Below are 24,942 nucleotides of genomic sequence, written 5' to 3'. Positions count from 1 at the left end.
ACAGTTGAAGTCGGAAGTTTACATACACCTTAGGCAAATACATTTAAACTCAGTTTTTACCAATTCCTGACATTTAATCCTAGAAAAAATTCCCTGTCTTAGGTCAGTTGGGATCACCACTTTATTTTAATGTGAAATATCAGAACAATAGTAGAGATTTATTTCAGGTTTTATTTCTTTCATCACATGCCCATGTGAAGTTTACACACACTCAATTAGTATTTGGTAGCATTGCCTTTAAATGGTTTAACTTGGGTCAAACCTTTCAGGTAGCCTTCCACAAGCTTCCCACAATAAGTTAGGTGAATTCTGCCCATTCCTCCTGACAGAGCTGGTGTAACTGAGTCAGGTGTGTAGGCCTCCATGCTTCGGATTGATTTGCACTTTTCGCACCAAAGTACGTTTGAATTAAAAATATATATTTCACCTTTATTTAATTAACCAGGTAGGCTAGTTGAGAACAAGTTCTCATTTACAACTGCGACCTGGCCAAGAAAAAGCAAAGCAGTGCGACACAAACAGAGTTAAACATGAAATAAACAAACATACAGTCAACAACATATTAGAAAAAAAGTATATATTCAGTGTGTGCAAATGAGGTAAGATAAGGGAGGTAAGGCAATAAATTGGCCATAGTGGCAAAATAATTACAATTCAGCAATTAAACACTGGAGTGATAGATGTACACAAGATGAATTCGATGAGGTTGTTGGATTGGCTATTTACAGATGGGCTATGTACAGGTGCAGTGATCTGTGAGCTGCTCTGACAGCTGGTGGTTAAAGTTAGTGAGGGAGATACAGTGGGGCAAAAAAAGTATTTAGTCAGCCACCAATTGTGCAAGTTCTCCCACTTAAAAAGATGAGAAGCCTGTAATTTTCATCATAGGTACACTTCAACTATGACAGACAAAATTAGAAGAAAAAAAATCCAGAAAATCACATTGTAGGATTTTTTATGAATTTTTTAGCAAATTATGAGAAGTCTCCAGCTCAGTGATTTTTGCAATTCGTTCCAGTCATTGGCAGCAGAGACCTGGAAGGAAAGGCAGCCAATGGAGGAATTGGCTTTGGGGGGTGACCTGTGAAAATACTGTTTGTATGCATGCATGCATACGCAACATTTGACCAGAAAACCAGGAATGATTGTTGCTGTAGTAGAAATGGCACACAATGACTTGCGTTTTAGTCATTTATTAGCAGCTCACCACCAGATACATACATGTACGCATACATACACAACAATAACACATTTGATTTACATAATCCCCTTCCATCTAAGTGCTTAACCTCTCCGGTACAAGTGGGACGCTAGAAACGCTAGCGACCCACCTCGACAACAGCCAGTGAAATTGCAGGGTGCCAAATTCAAAACAACAGAAATCCCATAATTAAAATTCCTCAAACATACAAGTATTATACACCATTTTAAAGATAAACTTATTGTAAATCCAACCACAGTGTCCGATTTCAAAAAGGCTTTACTGCGAAAGCACAACATGCGATTATGTTAGGTCAGCGCCTAGTCACAGAAAACCATACAGCCATTTTCCAGCCAAGGAGAGGGCTCACAAAAGTCAGAAATAGTGATTGAATTAATCACGAACCTTTGACCCTTCATCAGATGGCACTCCCTGGTCTCCATGTTAGACAATACATGTGTGTTTTGTTCGATAAAGTTCATCTTTATGTCCAAATACCTTTTTGTTTAGTCCAGTAATCCAAATGCACAAGGCACGGACACTAAGTCCAGACGAAAAGTCAAAAAAGGTCCATTAAAGTTCGTAGAAACATGTTAAACGATGTATATAATCAATCTTTAGGATGTTTTTATCATAAATCTTCAATAATATTCCAACCGGACAATTTCTTTGTCTTTAGAAATGAAAGGGAACGGAGCTCGTGCTCACAGGCGCGCGTGTGACTAAACTAAAGGCTTTCAGCCTGACCACTTGTTGAAACAGCTCTTATTCGCTCCCCTTTCATGGTAGAAGCCTGAAACAATGTTCTAAAGACTGTTGACATCTAGTGGAAGCCATAGGAAGTGCAACCTGACCCCATAGACACTGTATATTGGATAGCCAATCACTTGAAAAACTACAAACCTGAGATATCCCACTTCCTGGTTGGATTTTTCTCAGGTTTTCGCCTGCCATATGAGTTCTGTTATACTCACAGACATAGTTCAAACAGTTTTAGAAACTTCAGTGTTTTCTATCCAAATCTACTAATAGTATGCATATCCTAGCCTCTGGGCCTGAGTAGCAGGCAGTTTACTCTGGGCACGCTTTTCATCCGGACGTGAAAATACTGCCCCCTACACCAAAGAAGTTAAAGCTCTTTAGTCTACAGAGCAACACCCATCCACTACCAATGGTTGATAGAGAATGCTTAATGTTAGGGTTAATGGATACCAATTTGTTGGTGGGAAGTTGAACATCTATAAACTAAGGGGAGCCAACTAACAAAGTGTTACCGAACCAAATGGCAGCTGGCGCTACATACTGTTCAGCCTCTACTATCCGTTGCAGATGAGCTTCACAGAGATCAGCCTGTCAGACCGGGACGGTGACGGTGCCACGGCCATGCACTTCGCCGCCAGCCGCGGCCATGCCAAGGTGCTCAGCTGGCTGCTACTGCACGGTGGCGAGATCATCACCGATAGCTGGGGCGGAACGCCGCTACACGATGCCGCCGAGAACGGGGAGCTGGAGGTGTGTGTGGTGGGGGGGTTGCCAGTTTATAACCGTACATAGGGAGGGATCTGTAGGAGAACACATGACAATGGGGTTAGACACCGTATAGGGCTGTGTGTGAGGCTAGTCAAGACAGCAAGGGGAATGGGAATTACGAACAGGTAACTTCATACAAATCCAGAAATTGCACAGGGAGCCCATTACACCATGCATTTGAGTGAGAGCGGAAAGTTGATATTGTCTCCCTAAGGTTAGATAGACGCAGTTATTTTTTTTTATGAGCTGACATTCGTCTGTGTTGCTGTCTTTGTCACTGTCTCTCTCTTCCTCCGTCTCTTTTGCAGTTGTTTCTGACTCCTTCTCCCCATCTCTCTCTCTCTCTCGTTGACGATGTTGTTAGTATGTTCACCTGCTAATTTTTGGTTTCTGTATGTTTGCTATGAGTATGAGCCGCATGCCTGTATTTGTATTCATTGAGGATCCCCAATAGCTGCTGCCAAGGCAGCAGTTACTCTTCATGGGGTCCAGCAACATTAAGGCAGTTATATATAATTTAAAATATGACATTACATTTCAAAACACCTTTTACAACACATTGTGTGTGCCCTCATGCCACTACTCTACTACCACATATCTACAATACAAAATCCATGTGTGTGTGTAGATTGCGTGTCTTATCATGTGTATGTGTAAGCGTGTCTCTTCACAGTCCCCGCTGTTCTAGAAGATGTATTTTTATACTGCTTGCATCAGTTACCTGATATGGAATAGAGTTCCATGTGGACATGGCTCTACATAATACTGTGCACATGTCAATACTTTTCTGCTTGATAACCAGTGCACTTTTCTGTATGTTGTAAAAGCGTTACATCGTCGCTGCCCATATCATTGCATAGTGCAGAAAATACACGAGAGTTCAGGGGCCTTGTTTTCACAAAGTTAACCATTTTCACTGTAGTGTCCAAAACTTCTTTCAAGTTGTCAGGCATTCCCTTGGCAGGAAGAGCCTCTCGGTGGATGCTGCAGTGTACCCACCTGGTGTCGGGAGCAACTGCTTGCATGCGCGTTACCACTCCACTATGTCTCCCTGTCATGGCTTTTGCGCCGTCAGTACAGATACCAACACATCTTGACCACCAAAGTCCATTTGATGTCACAAAGTTGTCCAGTACTTAAAAACTCTCCTGGTTTCCAGTGGTTTGCAGAAGGGGATGTCTTCCTTAACTGACCCTACATAAACGTAACAGACATATACCAGGAGCTGTCCCAGGCCCGCCACGTCTGTTGACTCATCCAGCTGTAACGCATAGAATTCACTGGCTTGTATGCAAAGCAGTAATTGTTTCAAAACATCTCTTGCCATGTCACTAATGCATTGTGAACAGTAGTGTATGAAGATATTGTCTGTGTAGTTTTCTTGGCCTTTCCCCCAGCGTTGTCCCAGTAATATCTGCGGCAGCAGGAAGAATTAAGTCCTCCACAATAGTATGGAGCTTGCCTGTCCTAGCCCCTCGGTAGTTCACCATATAAGACGCTTCTAGCCCCTTCTTATTAACTGTATCTGTTGCTTTTATACTCCTTGAAAGTCATCTTTATTATCTCTGAAAACACTTCCATGGTTTATTTTTAAAATTGGCATGTTTTGTTTCTAAATATCTGTGTAAGAGTGAAGGTTTCATTGAGTTGTGAGAGAGTACTTTTGCACATATAACATACTGTGGCTGACGAAAGGCACTACTCCCAATATAAGTGAACCCAAAATCAATGTTGTTCTCATCATATGTGCGCCTCTTCGATGGTCCAACGTCCGTGTCTGTTCAGTGCTTTCCTGGGTAAGGGGGCAGTAGCTCTTCAGCTGCATCTGTGTCCATGCTAGCTGGGCTAACAACAAATGTAGAATTACTGATGCTAGCATTGGATGTGGTCGTGGAAGCAGAACAACTTGTGTCGTCAACAGTTGCAGGTGTAGTACTGCTGGTAGTAGCAGCATGGTGTCTTAGTAGTAGTAGCAGTACTACCAGTAGAGCTGGTAGTAGTAGTATGATGTCCTAGTAGTAGTATCAGTACTACCAGTAGAGCTGGTAGTAGCAGTATGATGTCCTAGTAGTAGTAGCATTATTACCAGTAGAGCTGGTCTGTGTCTCTATGGACTCAGGCCTTACTTATTTTAACCATTTATCCATTTTCGAGCAAATGAAATGAGCAGCAACTATGTTTGGCTACATACAGACCATTAGTGGAATTCCCCTGAGAGAGTAATGGTTAATGTGATTGGATGTTAATTATTTGACTAGGCTACCAGTATTTGACATTGTTATTTCGCTGAACACAAGATGGTTTAATTTTATTTTTGGCAGTGAAACGAGGCTACTAAAGCGAGGAAAAAAACCTCACCCAAATGTATAGCCTCGTTGGAAAATATAAATGGACTGTTTGAAAATGTGAAAAAAAAAAATCTCATTTTTATTTGGAGTATCCCCAAAGGCATTGTGCGTATCCCAGTTTGGGAACACCTGCGTTAGGTGATTGTCACACTCTGACCTTTATTTCCTTTGTTTTGTCTTTATTTAGTGTGGTCAGGGCGTGAGTTGGGGTGGGCAGTCTATATGTTTTTCTATGTTGGGGTTTTGAGTTCAGCCTAGTATGGTTCTCAATCAGAGGCAGGTGTCGTTAGTTGTCTCTGATTGAGAATCATACTTAGGTAGCCTGGGTTTCACTTTTGGTTTGTGGGTGTTTGTTTCCACACGGTACTGTTTCGGTTTTTGTACACGTTTATTGTTTTATATTTCATAGTGTTCAGTTTATCTTAAAATAAATGTTATGGACACTTACCACGCTGCGCATTGGTCCTCCGATCCTTCTCGCTACTCCTCTTCAGAAGAGGAAGAATGCCGTTACAGAGATAAAGCAGACTTCATTTCACCGGTCACAGACCGGATTACTCACTGTTGCAGCACTCCAGGAGATCTAGTTACAGTATGGAATTCACAACTAAAGGTTTGCCAGCCAGATATGACTAAGTTAACGGTATAAAATGTGCAAAATGCTCTGCAGTTGTGCATTTGGTTAGCAAATTTAGTAGCTAATTATCTAGCTGTGGTTAGCTTCTTGCAAAAACAAGCTTCTCTAGGTGACAGCAGAGAATCCCCTCCTGGATCAAGAACCTTCTGTCAAACATTTATTTTGTGTGAGTAGCATTTTTTTTGTTACTTGTATAACTTTGATCTGGGGACGTCTGTCCTGAGAGTGGTTTGTCAGAGACTGTATAAAATGTTTGCAATGTGCATGTTAGCATTTAGCTAGCATTCACTTTGGGATTTTACATGTACTTGTTAGCATTGCTAACCTTTGGATTCAGAGGGTCAGTGGGGCTTGAAAATAGTGGCCCTTGTGTTCAGTGCCAGTATTACCGAATATCCCTGGTTAGCAACATGTCGGAATGAAGGTTTGACAATCTGGATAACGGCCAAACCTACCGATGACATTTGGCTTACTCCTAAAAAGAACGGATAAAGTTTTGTCCGTTCAGTGTGTCCTTCTCTCTCTTTCTCTCCTAGTGCTGTCAGATCCTGGTGGTGAATGGGGTGGATCTGGGCATACGGGACCAGGACGGCTTCTCGTCGGCCGACTTGGCAGAGTACAACGGGCACGTCCAGTGTGCCAAGTACCTGTGCACTGTTGAGAACATGGTGAGACACAGGATGCATTAGACGGGACACACTGTAGTGAAATTGTTTCAACAGAAAATTAAATGTAGTCCGTTTTCTTCCACTGGTGCCTAATGAATACAACCCAGGTGAAATTTGTAGGTAGGGGGGATATCTAGATGAGAGGATGATTAAGTCTATTCCAGCCAGGGCACTAAATTAACTTTTTTCATTGGTAGCACTGTTGCCCCGAACTTCAAAAGTAAGAAGCACCAGTCAAAATGTAGATTTATTTTTTCACTGCAAATGACTGTCCTATCATTCCTAATTGTCATCAGCTGTTACCTTGATGCAGAACTCACTAGAGTGGGCAAGACAGAATTAAAAACAACTTTTTAATAACTGTATTCAAAAGTGCAACATCAAACAATTTTATATAGGTGAAACTAATTTCCATATGTTGATTTGTAATCCATCATTTTTCTGCATGAGTAACATGGGTCTGAATTTGGTAAAAGCCATCTCTTCTTTGGCAATGCAGTAAGCGGTGTTCAATTTAATCTGTAGCTGAGTTAGCTGGCTGTTCACTGGCTTGTTCCCTGTCAAATACGGCTGTCTGGTAGTAGACGTAGTGATGTTGTTCCTGCCCCCTTCCCCAATGCACTTCAAATCAAATCAAATCAAATTTTATTTGTCACATACACATGTTTAGCAGATGTTAATGCGAGTGTAGCGAAATGCTTGTGCTTCTAGTTCCGACAATGCAGTAATAACGAAGAAGTAATCTAACTAACAATTCCAAAAAAAAAAACTACTGTCTTATACACAGTGTAAGGGGATAAAGAATATGTACATAAGGATATATGAATGAGTGATGGTACAGAGCAGCATAGGCAAGATACGGTAGATGATATCGAGTACAGTATATACATATGAGATGAGTATGTAAACCAAGTGGCATAGTTAAAGTGGCTAGTGATACATGTATTACATAGGATGCAGTCGATGATATAGAGTACAGTATCTACGTATGCATATGAGATGAATAATGTAGGGTAAGTAACATTATATAAGGTAGCATTGTTTAAAGTGGCTAGTGATATATTTACATTTCCCATCAATTCCCATGATTAAAGTGGCTGGAGTAGAGTCAGTGTCATTGACAGTGTGTTGGCAGTAGCCACTCAATGTTAGTGGTGGCTGTTTAACAGTCTGATGGCCTTGAGATAGAAGCTGTTTTTCCAGTCTCTCGGTCCCAGCTTTGATGCACCTGTACTGACCTCGCCTTCTGGATGACAGCGGGGTGAACAGGCAGTGGCTCGGGTGGTTGATGTCCTTGATGATCTTTATGGCCTTCCTGTAGCATCGGGTGGTGTAGGTGTCCTGGAGGGCAGGTAGTTTGCCCCCGGTGATGCATTGTGCAGACCTCGCTACCCTCTGGAGAGCCTTACGGTTGAGGGCGGTGCAGTTGCCATACCAGGCGGTGATACAGCCCGCCAGGATGCTCTCGATTGTGCATCTGTAGAAGTTTGTGAGTGCTTTTGGTGACAAGCCGAATTTCTTCAGCCTCCTGAGGTTGAAGAGGCGCTGCTGCGCCTTCCTCACGATGCTGTCTGTGTGAGTGGACCAATTCAGTTTGTCTGTGATGTGTATGCCGAGGAACTTAAAACTTGCTACCCTCTCCACTACTGTTCCATCGATGTGGATGGGGGTGTTCCCTCTGCTGTTTCCTGAAGTCCACAATCATCTCCTTAGTTTTGTTGACGTTGAGTGTGAGGTTATTTTCCTGACACCACACTCCGAGGGCCCCTCACCTCCTCCCTGTAGGCCGTCTCGTCGTTGTTGGTAATCAAGCCTACCACTGTTGTGTCGTCCGCAAACTTGATGATTGAGTTGGAGGCGTGCATGGCCACGCAGTCGTGGGTGAACAGGGAGTACAGGAGAGGGCTCAGAACGCACCCTTGTGGGGCCCCAGTGTTGAGGATCAGCGGGGAGGAGATGTTGTTGCCTACCCTCACCACCTGGGGGCGGCCCGTCAGGAAGTCCAGAACCCAGTTGCACAGGGCGGGGTCGAGACCCAGGGTCTCGAGCTTGATGACGAGCTTGGAGGGTACTATGGTGTTGAATGCCGAGCTGTAGTCAATGAACAGCATTCTCACATAGGTATTCCTCTTGTCCAGATGGGTTAGGGCAGTGTGCAGTGTGGTTGAGATTGCATCGTCTGTGGACCTATTTGGGCGGTAAGCAAATTGGAGTGGGTCTAGGGTGTCAGGTAGGGTGGAGGTGATATGGTCCTTGACTAGTCTCTCAAAGCACTTCATGATGACGGATGTGAGTGCTACGGGGCGGTAGTCGTTTAGCTCAGTTACCTTAGCTTTCTTGGGAACAGGAACAATGGTGGCCCTCTTGAAGCATGTGGGAACAGCAGACTGGTATAGGGATTGATTGAATATGTCCGTAAACACACCGGCCAGCTGGTCTGCGCATGCTCTGAGGGCGCGGCTGGGGATGCCGTCTGGGCCTGCAGCCTTGCGAGGGTTAACACGTTTAAATGTCTTACTCACTTCGGCTGCAGTGAAGGAGAGACCGCATGTTTTCGTTGCAGGCCGTGTCAGTGGCACTGTATTGTCCTCAAAGCGGGCAAAAAAGTTATTTAGTCTGCCTGGGAGCAAGACATCCTGGTCCATGACTGGGCTGGGTTTCTTCCTGTAGTCCGTGATTGACTGTAGACCCTGCCACATGCCTCTTGTGTCTGAGCCGTTGAATTGAGATTCTACTTTGTCTCTGTACTGGCGCTTAGCTTGTTTGATAGCCTTGCGGAGGGAATAGCTGCACTGTTTGTATTCAGCCATGTTACCAGACACCTTGCCCTGATTAAAAGCAGTGGTTCGTGCCTTCAGTTTCACACGAATGCTGCCATCAATCCAAGGTTTCTGGTTAGGGAATGTTTTAATCGTTGCTATGGGAACGACATCTTCAACGCACGTTCTAATGAACTCGCACACCGAATCAGCGTATTCGTCAATGTTGTTGTCTGACGCAATACGAAACATCTCCCAGTCCACGTGATGGAAGCAGTCTTTGAGTGTGGAGTCAGCTTGGTCGGAACAGCGTTGGACAGACCTCAGCGTGGGAGCTTCTTGTTTTAGTTTCTGTCTGTAGGCAGGGATCAACAAAATGGAGTCGTGGTCAGCTTTTCCGAAAGGGGGACGGGGCAGGGCCTTATATGCGTCGCGGAAGTTAGAGTAACAATGATCCAAGGTCTTTCCACCCCTGGTTGCGCAATCGATATGCTGATAAAATTTAGGGAGTCTTGTTTTCAGATTAGCCTTGTTAAAATCCCCAGCTACAATGAATGCAGCCTCCGGATAAATCGTTTCCAGTTTGCAGAGAGTTAAATAAAGTTCGTTCAGAGCCATCGATGTGTCTGCTTGGGGGGGGGATATATACGGCTGTGATTATAATCGAAGAGAATTCTCTTGGTAGATAATGCGGTCTACATTTGATTGTGAGGAATTCTAAATCGGGTGAACAGAAGGATTTGAGTTCCTGTATGTTTCCATGTCACGTTAGTCATAAGGCATACGCCCCCGCCCCTCTTCTTACCAGAAAGATGTTTGTTTCTGTCGGCGCGATGCGTGGAGAAACCCGCTGGCTGCACCGCTTCGGATTGCGTCTCTCCAGTTAGCCATGTTTCCGTGAAGCAGAGAACGTTGCAGTCTCTGATGTCCCTCTGGAATGCTACCCTTGCTCGGATTTCATCAACCTTGTTGTCAAGAGACTGGACATTGGCGAGAAGAATGCTAGGGAGAGGTGCACGATGTGCCCGTCTCCGGAGTCTGACCAGAAGACCGCTTCGTTTCCCTCTTTTTCTGAGTCGTTTTTTCGGGTCGCTGCATGGGATCCACTCCGTTGTCCTGTTTGTAAGGCAGAACACAGGATCCGCATCGCGAAAAAGATATTCTTGGTCGTACTGATGGTGAGTTGACGCTGATCTTATATTCAGTAGTTCTTCTCGGCTGTTTGTAATGAAACCTAAGATGACCTGGGGTACTAGTGTAAGAAATAACACGTAAAAAAACAAAAAACTGCATAGTTTCCTAGGAACGCGAAGCGAGGCGGCCATCTCTGTCGGCGCCGGAAGTTGAACCAGGAAATTGATGTGCTTTTGGCATAAGTTATGTTTTAGCAATGACTTGTGTTTTAGGTTGCTGGACCCAGAAGCAAAATAAGTTTTCCCTGCTGCTTTTACCCCACACTTACGACAGTGTGTAGTTTTATCCCTCCTTAGCCACTTGAATTCACGAAGTCACTCCTCTCGAAACATGTAGATCTTTGACTTTTTCTGAGGTGGATCGGTAGCAGCATATCCGACATTGTCCATCTTCTGGTTGTGGTTGATCGCTTCATAATTAGTTTTTTGCTAAGGAAAGCTTTAATTCTGCCGCATTTTGTTCTTGCTAGCTAGCTAATGCCATTACTTAGCTGACTGCTCAGGTAGTGCAGCTCATCCAGGATGTCACATCAATGCGAGCTGTGGCAAGAAGGTTTGCTGTGTCAGTCAGCGTAGTGTCCAGAGCATGGAGGCGCTACCAGGAGAAAGGCCAATACATCAGTACACTTCAACTGTGAGAGACGGAATCCTAAACAAAAATCTGGAAAATCACATTGTATGATTTTTAAGTAATTAATTTGCACAGTTGAAGTGTACCTATGATAAAAATTACAGACCTCTACATGCTTTGTAAGTAGGAAACTGCCGATTTTGCCGGTTATCAAATACTTGTTCTCCCCACTGTATATGCATATTCTAGCATCTGGTCCTGAGAAATAGGCCGTTTACTTTGGGAACTTTATTTTTCCAAGCATAAAAATAGTACCCCCTAGCTTCAAGAGGTTAAATCTCCCCACTGCCTGGTGTTTACACAACCATCATGCGGTGTCTCCATAGGGTTGTGTAATTACTTTTGTAAATGCAAACTCTGTTGCATAACAATCTTAGTGCATTGTAGATACAGTGGTTCCTCTTTTAAAAGTTGCGAGCTTGCACCGCGGTACCCAGCGTCACGGCTTAATTGCTCCAGACCACCACAAGGGGGAGTTAGAGCACTCATTATGGATTTGGGTCCCAAGGTTTTCATATGACCAACCATATCGAGTGGTTCCAATGACGAATTTGACGCGAGCCACCCGTCCCTGGGTGAAGATGTCTGACAAAACATTACAGTGGAACCAAAAGTAAGTAGTTATAACGTCATAATGAGAATGATGACGCGTGGAAGAGGGAAAGAAACGAGATGGAAACAACAAGAATTGGTTGCAAGTTGGGGAGGGAGGCTAATAGCTGAACAATAGACTATTCAACCTTTACTAAAGAATTGTCTAATAGCTGAGCTAGATGTGAAAACCCTCATCCTATCACAGACCAGATTTGTCCTAACGACCAAGGGGTAGCTTGCTACTCAATGTAATAAAGTCATGACTTTTAAAATAAGTTACCTTACACGTTATGTTGGCTGACAATTTTTTCGCTACGCTGTCCTTACGAATCACATAGGATATCATTACAGCAGTATGTACCGGTATGTTAGCGAACTACCTAACATTTGTAGTTGTACATCAAACTTGCCTGTATATTAACTATAGGCTATCTAAATACCCAACGTTTATTGGTATGATTATTCCCGTCATTCTTAGCTTAGCGAAATGGTATAGTTGTTGTGCGTTCCCAATGGACATTCTGGTGCTTTTTGTAAATTCACTCTGGCTATCTACACCAATTTCAGAGCGCGCTCGTCTGAGTGTACCAGAGTGCAGAATAATTCATTTACGAGCGCTCAACACAGGTTGAATATGGCTGGGGTCAGTAAATGTTGGTAAAAAGCGTAATTAAATTGTTTCCAGCAGCACAGTCACCAACGGTTAACATGAAAACTGCCTTACCAGCTCTGCTAGGGTGAGTAAAATGGTCAGAGTAGTCTCATTTGTGTCTGCAAGTAGCTAGCAAACTTTAGCTTGGGTGCTTGACTGCCGTTGTAAGGCCAGAACACTCAAATCAACCCTACTCCTCTGCCCGAACGTCCAGTGTGTGCTACAAGAGCGAAACTGTCTGAATTTACAAACTAACAATCTGATAATGTGCAGCGCCATATTTTCTGTTCCATCCTAACGGAAAACCAGAGGGTTTTTCAATTATCATGGAATTGAAACACCATAATATGAATCAAATTAATTAAGCAAGTACCAGTCAAGTTTGGACACCTACTAATTTCAGGATCACAACTATGAAATAACACTGGTGTCCCGCGTGCCCCCCGTATTTTGTAGTACAGACATGGCCTGCTCTCCCTTATTTAAGGAATTAGGCACTTTCCCATGTTTACTGGAGTATGTATTGTAGACTGCACAGTAACCTAATAAACACACATTTCATTAATAATTTAATGATAAAAAATATTATTTCAAATGGCAGATATTGAGTTTTGTTATGGACCCATAATGAATTACTATGGGAATAAATATCCCTGATTTTCAGAAATATTGGAACAAAGTTGTCTAATGAAGGCTTAGAATTCTCCAATCCTGTAACCTATGTTGTACAGCGACATATTTTCCATTCCAGCCTATCTGTCCCCTGAGGGTTTTGTTTTTTTATCTCTGAATAGAAACAACATAATATTAATCAAATTAATTAAGCCAAATTTCTTCAAATCAATCCCATATACTATGTTATTACAAAAAAAAACATTTTAAATGTTCTCTGTCAATGCCATGTCTCTGTTAATGCCAATACGGAATACTATCAAATGCTTCTCAAAGATGCCCTCTGGTGGTCAAACTAGCAATAACTTGCAGTAACAGAAGAAATGGTTGACAAATACATAATGTGCCACAGAATGCTGCAGCAGCATGCAAGGTGTCTCGCAGTGTGACGCAACTTTTAAAGGAGGAACCATTGTACAGTAAGTTGTACAACTTGAGTATGTAGAGCAAGATACATTTCTATCATGTGTAAGAGATATGATTATCGTTGTGTAGAATAGGAAGTCATGTCAACTCTGTTTGTTACATTTCGATATATAACATTCAAAATGTTTGACTTCACTGAACACACCCCAAGACAAGCAAGCACACTCATTTTCTTCAGGAAATGTACCTTTTCAGTCTAAGTTAGGTTGCCCTCCCCCGGTTCCTGGTTGACCTTGTTTGTTAACCCTTCATTGTGGTTGTCTTATCCAGAGTGTGGCGCACCGCGTGCTTTCCAGGGACCCATCGGCCGACCTGGAGTACAGCAAGCAGCCCGACATGGGCCTGTCATCCCCCAACAACACAATGTCCCCAGCGGGGTCGCGGCAGACCCAGCAACCGGCCCACTTCGACATGGGCTCGCCCTCCAGCACCCTGTCCAACTACGACTCAGCCAACTCCAGCCAGTGTAGCATGGGAGAAAAGCAGAGCGGCTCACCCCCTTCATCACGAGCCCCCACCGGTCAGTCACACACACGCACCCCAGCTTTCACAAACACGCACCCCACACGCACCCCAGCCCACACCCCAGATTTCACACACATGCACCCCACACGCACCCCAGCCCACACCCCAGATTACACACACATGCACCCCACACTCGTGCACACACACGCTCCCTCACACACATTAACTTTCTGAACTAGCTGGATTGAACTATAGGAAAATTGAATTAAGGATAATAGTTAAGATTACACAGGGGAAAAAATAGTCATGTTCATGCTATGGTGAGGCAATCGGTGCCAGGATCTATGAATACACTATTTGTAGGATTTCCCTTGCCTGGTATGAAAAACAGTTTGCACTTTAGCCAATTTTAGAGTGTGTGTGTGACCCCAAACATGACATTTTTGATTTGGTAATGTGTACACTATTATCATAACAATTGTGGGAACTACCACCACTCATCAGACTGGAACAAATTCCATGTAACAATTTGCATTCCTTTGTATGATGCCACAACAGCGCTCCATACTAGTGCTTCCCTCTAGTGGCAGGTAGGATAAGTCATCTGTTTGTGAATCAACCACTGCATCCAAACCAAGTGTCTCCAAATGCAATCCTGGAGAGCTACTGGGTGTTCAGGCTTTTGTTCTACACCTGCACTATTATTAGAAAAAGGTAATGGATTTTATAGTGCTTTTCCAGGTGCGCAAAGCATGTGGATGAAACAAAATAATTCAACAGCTATAATGTGCGATACCCAACCTGGGTGTTTCTATGTCCTTAGAAATAGAACTCCTAGAACAGCCGTTAGTCCACCCATCACCCACCTATTTACTTGAATGGTGATGTCTGTTCAAGGAATTCTAGCTATTTCTATAGCTACCTCATCCATCTCACCCCTGACCCATTGTGTCCTTGTCGCAGGCGGAGGCCCAGCGGAGTCGGCCATAAATGACATGCATACTTACACGGATATGCTCAACCCTGACGTGGAGCCCAGAGCTCCCAAGTGCAAGGAGCCCGCCGCCACCGCTCAGCCGTCTCCCCCACCCCTGCTGGCCTTGCCAACGCCCCCTCCCCTGACTCCCCCTCCCAACCGCTCCTGCCTCCCCCGAATACCCTCTGCCACAGCCCCCCGCGGACTCAGACGATATCTATCTGAAGGCGAAGAGCAACCTGAGGCACGTGGAGGACGTGGTGAGCATTCTCTCTTCCTTTACTGGTGAAAAGCAGAAGGGCACAACTTAAGTTCCTCAAGGGACACAGTCCTGTTGTTTTTATTTAAAAAAAGCTTCTTATTAATTAAGAAGCTTTTTTGAAGACTTCTGTGTCCATTGAGAGAACATGCTGTAATCAGGAATTAAGAAGATCAATTTCCCCTCAACCTAACCATTCGATACCATTGAGCCCCCAGTCTAAAAATGGCTGTCCAGGCCTCCCGAGTCGCGCAGTGGTCCAAGGCAGTGCTAGCTGTACCATTAGAGATTCTGGGTTCGAGTCCAGGCTCTGTCGCAGCCGGCTGCGACTGGAAGACCTATGGGGCAGTGCATAATTGGCCCAGCGTCGTCCGGTTTAGGGGGGAATTTGGCCGGCAGGGATGTCCTTGTTCCATTGCGCACTAGCGACTCCTGTGGCGGGCAGTGCACACTGACACCGACGCCAGGTTTTTTCTCTGGGTGCTGGTGACAAATGGCCAAGTCCTCACAGAGGGTTGCCTTTCGATGCCACGCTAAGATAATATCCTAGCACAGTGCGGTAAGCTGATCAAACAGACCATTAGCCATAAGAACAAAAAGCTCAAACAGCTGAAGCGCCGATACAATTTAGCTACAGTTCAGATACAGATCTAGGACCAGCTTACCCCACTCCATATTAGGATATGGTACACTCAGAGCCTTCAGTTGACAAAGGTAATTGTGAATGCAGGTTTTCATGGCTGTACAAAATCAGTTCATCTCTTGTATCTGCTGGATCACAGGTCTTAACAAATCACATAAGTTAGTGGTTAACAGGATTTTTCATGACTACCCAATCTCTGTACCCCACACATACAATTATCTATAAGGTCCCTCAATCGAGTAGTGAAATTCAAGCACAGATTAAACCGCAAAGACCAGGGAGGTTTTTTGCCTTACAAGGAAGGGTGGAAGTGTAAACATTTTACAAGAAGACACTGAATCTCCCTTTGAGCATGGTGAAGTTATTAATTAGGCTTTGGATAGTTTATCAATACACACAGTCACTACAGAGATACAGGCGTCCTTTCTAACTCAGTTGCCGGAGAGAAAGGAAACTGCTCAGGGATTTCACCATGACGCCAATGGTGATTTTAAAGAGTTTAATGGTTGTAATATGAGAACTGAAGATGGGTCAACAACATTGTCGTTACTCCACAATACTAACCTAAATGATAGTGAAAAGAAGGAAGACTGTACAGAATAAAAATATTCCAAAACATGCATCCTGTTTGCAACAAGCCACTAAAGTAATACTGCAAAAAATGTGGCAAAGAAATGAACTTTTTGTCCTGAATACAAAACATTAAGTTTGGGGTAAATCCAACGTTGTGTTGGATTTGCCCCAAACTTAATGTTTTGTATTCAGGACAAAAAGTTCATTTCTTTGCCACATTTTTTGCAGTATTACTTTAGTGGCTTGTTGCAAACAGGATGCATGTTTTGGACTGAGTACCACTCTTCAAATTTTAAACCATGGTGATGGCTGCATCATGTTATGGGTATGCTTGTCTTCAGCAAGGACTAGGGAGTTTTGTTGGGGATAAAAATAAACAGAATATAGCTATAAGCACAGGTAAAATCCTAGAGGTTCAGTCTGCTTTCCAACAGACACTGGGAGACGAATTCACCTTTCAACAGTACAATAACCTAAAACGCAAGGACAAATCTACAATGGACTTGCTTACCAAGACAACATGTAATGTTCCTGAGTGGCCGAGTTAAAGTTGACTTAAATCGTCTTGAACTTGGAAATGGCTGTCTTGGAAATGGCTAGGTTAGGTTTGGATGTGCGTGAAGCGCACACTTCTCCAGCATGCCAGTGGCCATTGAAGGTGAGCATTTGCCCACTGATGTTGGTTATGACACCGAACTTCAATTAGGTCAAGACCCTGGTGAGGACAACGAGCACACGGATGAGCTTCCCTGAGACTGTTTCTGACAGTTTGTTCAGAAATTCGTTGGTTGTTCAAACCCACAGTTTAATCAGCTGTCCGAGTGGCAGGTCTCAGACCATCCCATCCCCATCCCGCCGGATGTGGGTGTCCTTGGCTGGCGTGGTTATACGTGGTCTGCTGTGGTGAGGCCAGTTGGACGTACTGCCATATTCTCTATAATGACGTTAGAGGTGTTTTATGGTAGAGAAATTAACACAATTATCTGGCAACAGCTTTGGTGGACATTCCTGCAGACAGCATGCCAATTGCACACTCCCTCAACATGAGACATCTGTGGCATTGTACATTTTAGTGGCCTTTTATTCTGCCCAGCACAAGGTGCACCTGTGTAATGATGATGATCATGCTGTTTAATCCACTACTTGATATGCCACACCTGTCAGATGGATGTATTATCTTGACAAAGGAGAAATGCTCACTAACAGGGATATAAATAAATTTGTGCACAAAGTTTGAGAAAATAAGCTTTTTGTGTGTATGTAACATTTCTTGGATCTTTTATTTCAGCTCATGAAACATGGGACCATACTTGCTCATATCTTTAATATTAAATCATTTACAATGTATGATGGGACACTTAAATGCTCATTGCCTCTGCAACCATGAGAAGCCAACCGTAGATCTAATCTAGTAGTTGCCCATGCAAACTAGATGTATGCCACAGCATGACCACGCTGACCACAGTAAAGTAAAGACAAAAGACTGAAACAGCTAAATGAACACGGATAACTGGGTCTGTCCGTGTGGTGGGAGGTGTTGAGGGTGGTTATAGTCTTGTCCTGGACGCAGAACTGAGCAATTACCCCTTTAGATAAACCTGCTGCAAAGTCCACAATTGGCTATGTTGTAAAAGGTCTTGACCTGAGCTCACAGATCACTGCACCTGTACATAGCTCATCTGTAAATAGCCCATCCAATCTACCTCATCCCCATACTGTATTTATTCATTTATCTTGCTCCTTTGCACCCCAGTATCTCTACTTGCACATTCATCTTCTGCACATCTACCATTCCAGTGTTTAATTGCTATATTGCAATTACTTTGCCACCATGGCCTGTTTATTGCCTTACATGCTGTATATAGAGTTTTCTACTGTATTATTGACTGTATGTTTGTTTATTACATGTGTAACTCTGTGTTCTTGTATGTGTCGAACTGCTGTGCTTTATCTTGGCCAGGTCTCAGTTGCAAATGAGAACTTGTTCTCAACTTGCCTACCTGGTTAAATAAATAAACAATTCAAATTCAAAAATGAGCTTTTTGGTCTTAGACTTTGTTGGGGTTAGGCATTAGGGTTTGCAGTGTGGTTATGTTTAAAATAAGGCTTTATGGCTGTGCCAAATAGTGACCACTCTGCAGAGCTGCCCCAGAACAAGATTCATGACGAAAAATGCATTACCCACTGTGTGTGTATGCACGGGCACACCCACACTTCACAAAGTGCTGCTTGGGGACCTCGTCTTTGACCGCAGACGTGAGCCAACAATGCAGAAACACCCATGAAGCCACAAAGGACAAGAGAAAAGAAGAAACAACAGGACAATACAAAGGGGAAGAGGTCACTGACGTTGGGGATGTCGGTCAATTATTTCTGCCGGTCTTAGATTTGACAATTTATTGATCTGTTGAATGTCTCTAGCTTTTGCCACGGTTCCTTTTGAAAACTACATGAATACAATGCAAATTTAAATGGCAACGGCAATTGTGATGCTTTTGTTTTGGTGAGATTTGACAGGAAAAGTGGGTGTCTGAATTGAGGAAGTTGATCCGATGGCTTCTACAATGATCTACTCAACAGCCATTTTTTTAAATATGTATTTTTTTATTTCACCGGTATTGTATATTTTTTTACATTTTTATTTCACCTTTATTTAACCGAACAAGGTACAGGAGACCTGGCCAAGATAAAGCAAAGCAGTGCGACACATTCAACAACACAGAGTTACACATGGAATAAACAAACGTACAGTCAATAACACAATAGAAAAATCTATATACAGTGTGTGCAAATGTAGAAGAGTAGGGAGGTAAGGCAATAAATAGGCCATAGTGGTGAAAATAATTACAATTTAGCATTAACACTGGAGTGATAGATGTGCAGATGATGATGTGCATAACACTTAGTAATATTGCATAATCCTGTATCTGGTTGGTTACTCTGTGTGTGTATAGATATATGTCTATAGTGATAAGTACAGAACCCATAAGAAGAAACTGTTTTTACCTCAAACTGCTGCTTGGGTGCCATGTGTTGTTTTGTACAGTGCAACATGTTTTTCTGAGCATAACTTCAGCAATCACCCTTAGGCTCCCCACATTGAGTAAGCCTGGCCAAAAGTGGCTTAACTGAGTTGAGATGGAAAGAAAAGTCAGACGCATCCCAGCTTTTGCTAGAGTCAAACTTGCAATGTAAATAGTTTTAATGCAATAGTTTGCATTAGGTAAATACTCTACCCCCAAAAAGACACAGGTGGAAAAGCACTACATTTTTACTTCCCGAACTGATTGAATTGAAATTGAATTGTCCCCAGCCCTGGACTACCATAACATCATGAAAAGGCCTAGCTATCTTTGAAACATGGGTCCTTTCGGATATACTGTTGTCAGGTGTCTGAGCTTTCTTCTCAACAGGTGGCCTAGAGAGCTAGGAATGGGAAAGGGAGCAGCCCCGAGGTGCAGTAGAGGGCCATGTTACTGATCTCTGTCCCCTCCTGGGAGGTCACGAGGGGGCTCTCTTACCTCAAACAGGAACTGTGTAAATGTGAAATCTTATTTTCTTTGATCCCAAAGGCTTTTGTGCAATATTAATGGTGATGCTTTAACTGAGAGGCAAAGACGAAACTACTTTTTGTTCCTGGTGCTGTTAAAGCTGCTTCTGCTCTGAATCCTCCAGAGGTGACATGTCTTTTTTACCCTCAAATGTCGACAAAACACAATGTCCTTTTTGTGGAGATCGGTTTCATGTTAGGCGATAAAGACTTATTTTTATTTTGTGAATGTTCTGTGGTCTACGCTTTGCGAATGTTTGCCTAAACATATATCATATAGAACAAAAGACTATCTGATCACTTAAAATATCTTACTCCTACTTTTTAACTACCCTAGCTTTTATAGCTCAGTCTTCCTTCCACACAGCTACCAAACCCCACATTTGGCCACACTGTCGGTATTTCAAAAGACTCAAATGGCAAGCCAAAAAAAACAACAAGCAAACCCAAACATATTTATTTACTCACTGTTCATTGGCCCCTCCCTTGTTTCTACCCAGCAACTGACTCCAGAAGAGAACCAGGATAGGCTGCACCGGGTGGACTCCAACAGAAAGTCTCGAAACTTCAACAAGCAGCCCAGCACGGGGGACTACTACAAAGCCCTGGGTAGCGACACGGTCGACTACCGTGGGGTCCGAACCATGGTGCCTAACAAGGAGGTAAACAGGACCAGACAACCAGGCTTCTCCAACTTCAGTCCTGCAGAGCAAACTGGATGTGCAGGGTCCAGGCCAGCACCATGGATTTGCCGTTGTCCAGACAAGGAGTTGTAAACAGGACCAGACAACCAGGCTTCTGCATTTGTTTTGGGGGCTTAAGGGCTGCAGTAAGGGCTTAAGGGCTGCAGTAAGGGCTTAAGGGCTGCAGTATTGCTATGCTTTGAATTAGGTATGCACCGATATGACATTTTTGGCCGATACCGATATCCAATATTTTCCTTGCCAAAAAAAACCCCGATTATTGATATTTTACATTTTTGCGGCCTTTTAAGCATTCTAGTACAGTTCTTTTAAAAAATTTATGTTTTACCCCTTTTTTTGCCCAATTTTGTAGTATCCAATTGGTAGTTAGTCTTGTCTCATTGATGCAACTCCCATACGGACTCAGGACTGGTGAAGGTTGAGAGCCGTGCGTCCTCCAAAACACAACCCAAGCAAGCCACACTGCTTTTTGACACAGAGCACATCCAACTCGCCAACAGCCCACTTAACCCGGAAGCCAGCCGCACCAATGTGTCGGAGGAAACACCATACACCTGGCGACGGTGTCAGCGTGCACTGCGCCCGGCCCACCACAGGAGTCGCTAGTGCGCAATGGGACAAGGATGTCCCTGTCGGCCAAACCCTCCCCTAACCCGGACGACGCTGGGCCAATTGTGCGCCGCCCCATGGGTCTCCCGGGCCTGGCCGGCTGCAACAGAGCCTGGACTCAAACCCAGAATCTTTAGTGGCACAGCTAGCACTGCGATGCACTGCGCCACTCAGGAGGCCACAGTTAAATAGTTAACACACACACACACACACACACACACACACACAGACACAGCGGTCTAAGGCACTGCGTGGTGATTTGAACTTACAGCTGCAGGAGGATGACTGCCTGCTGGCCCCTGGTCATCTTCCATAACATTGATTTTGAAATATATCAATTTCCAAGATGACAGCATGTCAAGTCGTTTGTCTGTGACTAGTACATTTTAACCTACTAATAACCTAATTATTTATGGTTGCGTAACTTCGTTGTTGTGTAGTGCAAACTATTTAGTTTTTGCTGGTGTAAAGATCACAGGTCCTCAACTCGACACTTCATTACTTGAAGTTTACCAAAGTAACCCTATCTCTGGCTGGCCTGAGTTCCTCCTTCGTCTGCGGAGTGTCTTGTCCAAGCTACTCCTTTTTGCTCTTCGCCTGGCTGTCAGTGGCAGCTCAACAATCTCAACGTTCTCTCTATCGACCTCAACACCCAATCTACTCACATGCGCAAACACTCACATTCAGACTCATACATACACGCTGTCCCTCTCTCCCCATACCTTCGTTGGCCTCTAATTTTTTGGTCAGAGAAAATGACAATTTTCGTGGTGTTGCTTTGTGTACTGACTTTACTGAACTCTGGAGAAAACGAACATTGCTGCTGGGTGAGGACATCTGACAATGTGCTCTCCCGTCCATTAGACATTTTGTCTGCAGGAACTCGCTCTTTTTCACTCGGTCCACTCGTCCAAGTGCCGATGTATTTGTGGCCTGATGTGAACAGTACGAATTTGTGTCACTACCAAGGTCGAATGGTTTTAAATGACTGTTTTGTATTGTCTGGAAACTCACTTGTAGAATTCGCTTGCGGTAGGTCTCTTAAAAAAGAGAAGCCGTACAAGGTTATTAAACCGAGGTGCCTAGTTATTCTTCTTTTGTTGATATCAGGTAACGTGCAACCTAACCCTGGCCCTGATATGCAATGTCTCCAAACCCTCTCTGATTTTAAATCAAGATCTGTCTGATGATTTAAAAATGTTTTGTAATTCTATCAAATGTTTTGTAATCTTACCCAGTTGATTAACTCACCCACTCACCCAAATCTTAAATGCCCAGATCAATCTACCCTGATTTATTTGATATTGACAAATGTTCCACATAAATATTCTGCATTTGGTGTTTTTGTAATAATTTAAGTGACCATTGTGCTGTTGTTGCTGTTGGAAATACTAAGGTTCCTAAAACAAACCCACGTTTTATTCGTAAGAGAAATTTGAAGTGTTTTAATGAGCAGGCTTTCTTTCATGATTTGTTTTATTTTGACTGGAGCAGATTGAGTTTATCCCTGATGTGGAAACTGCCTGGAAATTCTTTCATGATGGTTTTTCCAAATAGTAAACAAACATGCCCCATTCCGCAGGTTCAGGGTTAAAGGGCGGGTTAATCCATGGTTTTCTTCTGAGCTGTCTTGTATTATTCACAACCGTAATCTAGCCTGGGCTAAAGCAAGGAAATCATGTTCTGATGCTGATTGGCTGAATATTTTATGTATGTTACCACTGATAACCTGAAGGACCCTATTTTTAGTCTGAATATTTTATGTATGTTACCACTGATAACCTGAATGACCCTGTCACGTCCTGACCTTAGTTCCTATTTTTATGTCTCTAGTGTTAGTTTGGTCAGGGCGTGAGTTGGGGTGGGCATTCTATGTTTTGTTCTGTGTGTTAGATTTCTATGTGTTTGGCCTGGTATGGTTCCCAATCAGAGGCAGCTGTCAATCGTTGTCTCTGATTGAGAACCATACTTATGCAGCCTGTTTTCCCACTATGGGTTGTGGGTAGTTGTTTTCTGTTTTGTGTGTATTGCACCTTGCAGAACTGTTCATTTGTCGTGTTGTTGTTTTTTGTTCAAGTATTCGTATTTATCAAATGTATTATGAATACTTACCACGCTGCACCTGGTCCTCTTCTCCTTCTCCCGACGACAATCGTTACAGACCCTAGAATGTTTTGGAAGGCTATTAAGTCTATATCTGGTAACAGTAATGTTACTGAATTACCGTCATGTGTTTTGAAGGACTCTGTTGCTGTATATGACAAAACTGAATTGTTTCAATGAGCACTTTGTATCTTCTGGTAGGTTGTTTGATTCAGTGTCCTCTGTCTCTGTACAACCCTGTGTGGATGAACCAGTGAGAGCTGGTCAAACTTTTAGCTTTTTGCCATTCTCGGTGCAGGTGGTACATAACGCCCTGAAATCCTTAGATCAGAGAAAGCCTGCAGGTCTTGATCTTTTGGATCCCTGCTTTTTAAATCTGGCAGCTGATTTCATAGCTGAACCACTTACATATCTGTTCAATCTAACCCTGGAATGTAATGAAATTCCAAAGATCTGGAAATCAGCATTTGTCCTACCACTTTTAAAAGGGGGAGATCCAACTCTTTTAAATAATTATAGGCCAATCTCAAAGCTGTCACCCCTGGTGAAAATACTTGAAACCCTTGTGAGTGAACAGCTAAATTAGTTTTTATTTACTCACTCTATTTTATTAATGTACCAATTGGGCTTCAGGAAGAACCATAGCACAATTACAGCAGCCATGAAGGTTGTAAATGATATCACTGAAGCCCTTGACAAAAAACAGCACTGTGTCTCACTCTTTATTGATCTCTCTAAGGCTTTTGATACAGTTGATCATGCTATACTAAGGCAGAGATTGTCGAGTGTAGGTCTTTCAGAGCATGCAGTTGCATGGTTTGCTAACTCTCTGTCTGATAGAACTCAGTGCACTCAATTTGATGGGCTTATGTCTGTTAAATTGTCTGTCTTTAATGGTGTGCCCCAAAGCTCTGTACCTGGTCCTCTCTTATTCACTATTTATATAAATGATTTAGACAAAAATGTCAAAATCGCAACTTCATTTTTATGCTGATGATACTGTTATTTACTGTTGTGTCTCTTACAAAAGCTTCCCAGAACTTGCAAACTGCTTTTTATACTGTTCAACATACCTTGTGTCAATTGAAGCTTATCCTCAATACTGACAAAACTAAACAAATGGTGTTTTCTAAAGCAAGAAATAGACCTCTGAACCTTTCACCTATTACTACCTGTCAGGGCAAGGAGATTGAGGTTGTAACCCTCATACAAATATCTTGGAATTTTAATTGATGATGGCCTCTCTTTTAAATTGCGAATAAATAACAAAAAATTTAAGCTGAAATTGGGATTTTATTTTAGGAATAAGGCCTGTTTTTCTTTTGAAGCCAGAAGGAGGCTAGTACCAGCTACATTCATGCCTTTACTAGACTATGGGGATATTTTATATATGAATGCTTCCGCTCAGTGTTTGAGATCAATTGACACCCTTTACCATGGCACTTTGAGATTTATTTTAAACTGCAAAACCCTTACGCACCACTGCACTTTGTATACCAGGGTTGGCTGGCCTTCTCTAGTCACTCGTAGGCTCATTCACTGGTATACTTTTATTTACAAAGCCATTTTGGTTTACTACCTTTTATTTTGGCATTTTTATTGTTCAGAAATGTGGTGGGTACTCTCTTCGTTCGCTGGACTTTATCCTGCTAACTGTTCCAAATGTCCAAACTGAATTTGGTAAAAGGGCTTTTATGTGCTCTGCGCCATCGTCTTGGAACACCTTTTACAAAATACTTTTAAACTGGA

At 43.1% G+C, this 24,942-nt stretch overlaps 1 protein-coding gene across 1 annotated transcript in view; it reads left to right on the top strand.

The window, feature by feature from the left end:
- Nucleotides 1-24,942, top strand: part of LOC112221569 (espin) — a 137,302-nt gene that overhangs the window by 32,843 nt on the left and 79,517 nt on the right. The window contains 6 exon segments of the mRNA XM_042304359.1: nucleotides 2,531-2,713; nucleotides 6,253-6,384; nucleotides 13,582-13,831; nucleotides 14,740-14,912; nucleotides 14,914-15,012; nucleotides 20,278-20,439. Of these exon segments, the coding sequence (XP_042160293.1) occupies nucleotides 2,531-2,713; nucleotides 6,253-6,384; nucleotides 13,582-13,831; nucleotides 14,740-14,912; nucleotides 14,914-15,012; nucleotides 20,278-20,439 (999 nt within the window).

The sequence above is a fragment of the Oncorhynchus tshawytscha genome, linkage group LG22, assembly GCF_018296145.1.
Source record: "Oncorhynchus tshawytscha isolate Ot180627B linkage group LG22, Otsh_v2.0, whole genome shotgun sequence".
NCBI classification, from domain to species: Eukaryota; Metazoa; Chordata; class Actinopteri; order Salmoniformes; family Salmonidae; genus Oncorhynchus; species Oncorhynchus tshawytscha.
Note: the sequence above shows the minus strand (reverse complement) of the source record. Positions and strands in the feature narration are given on the sequence as shown.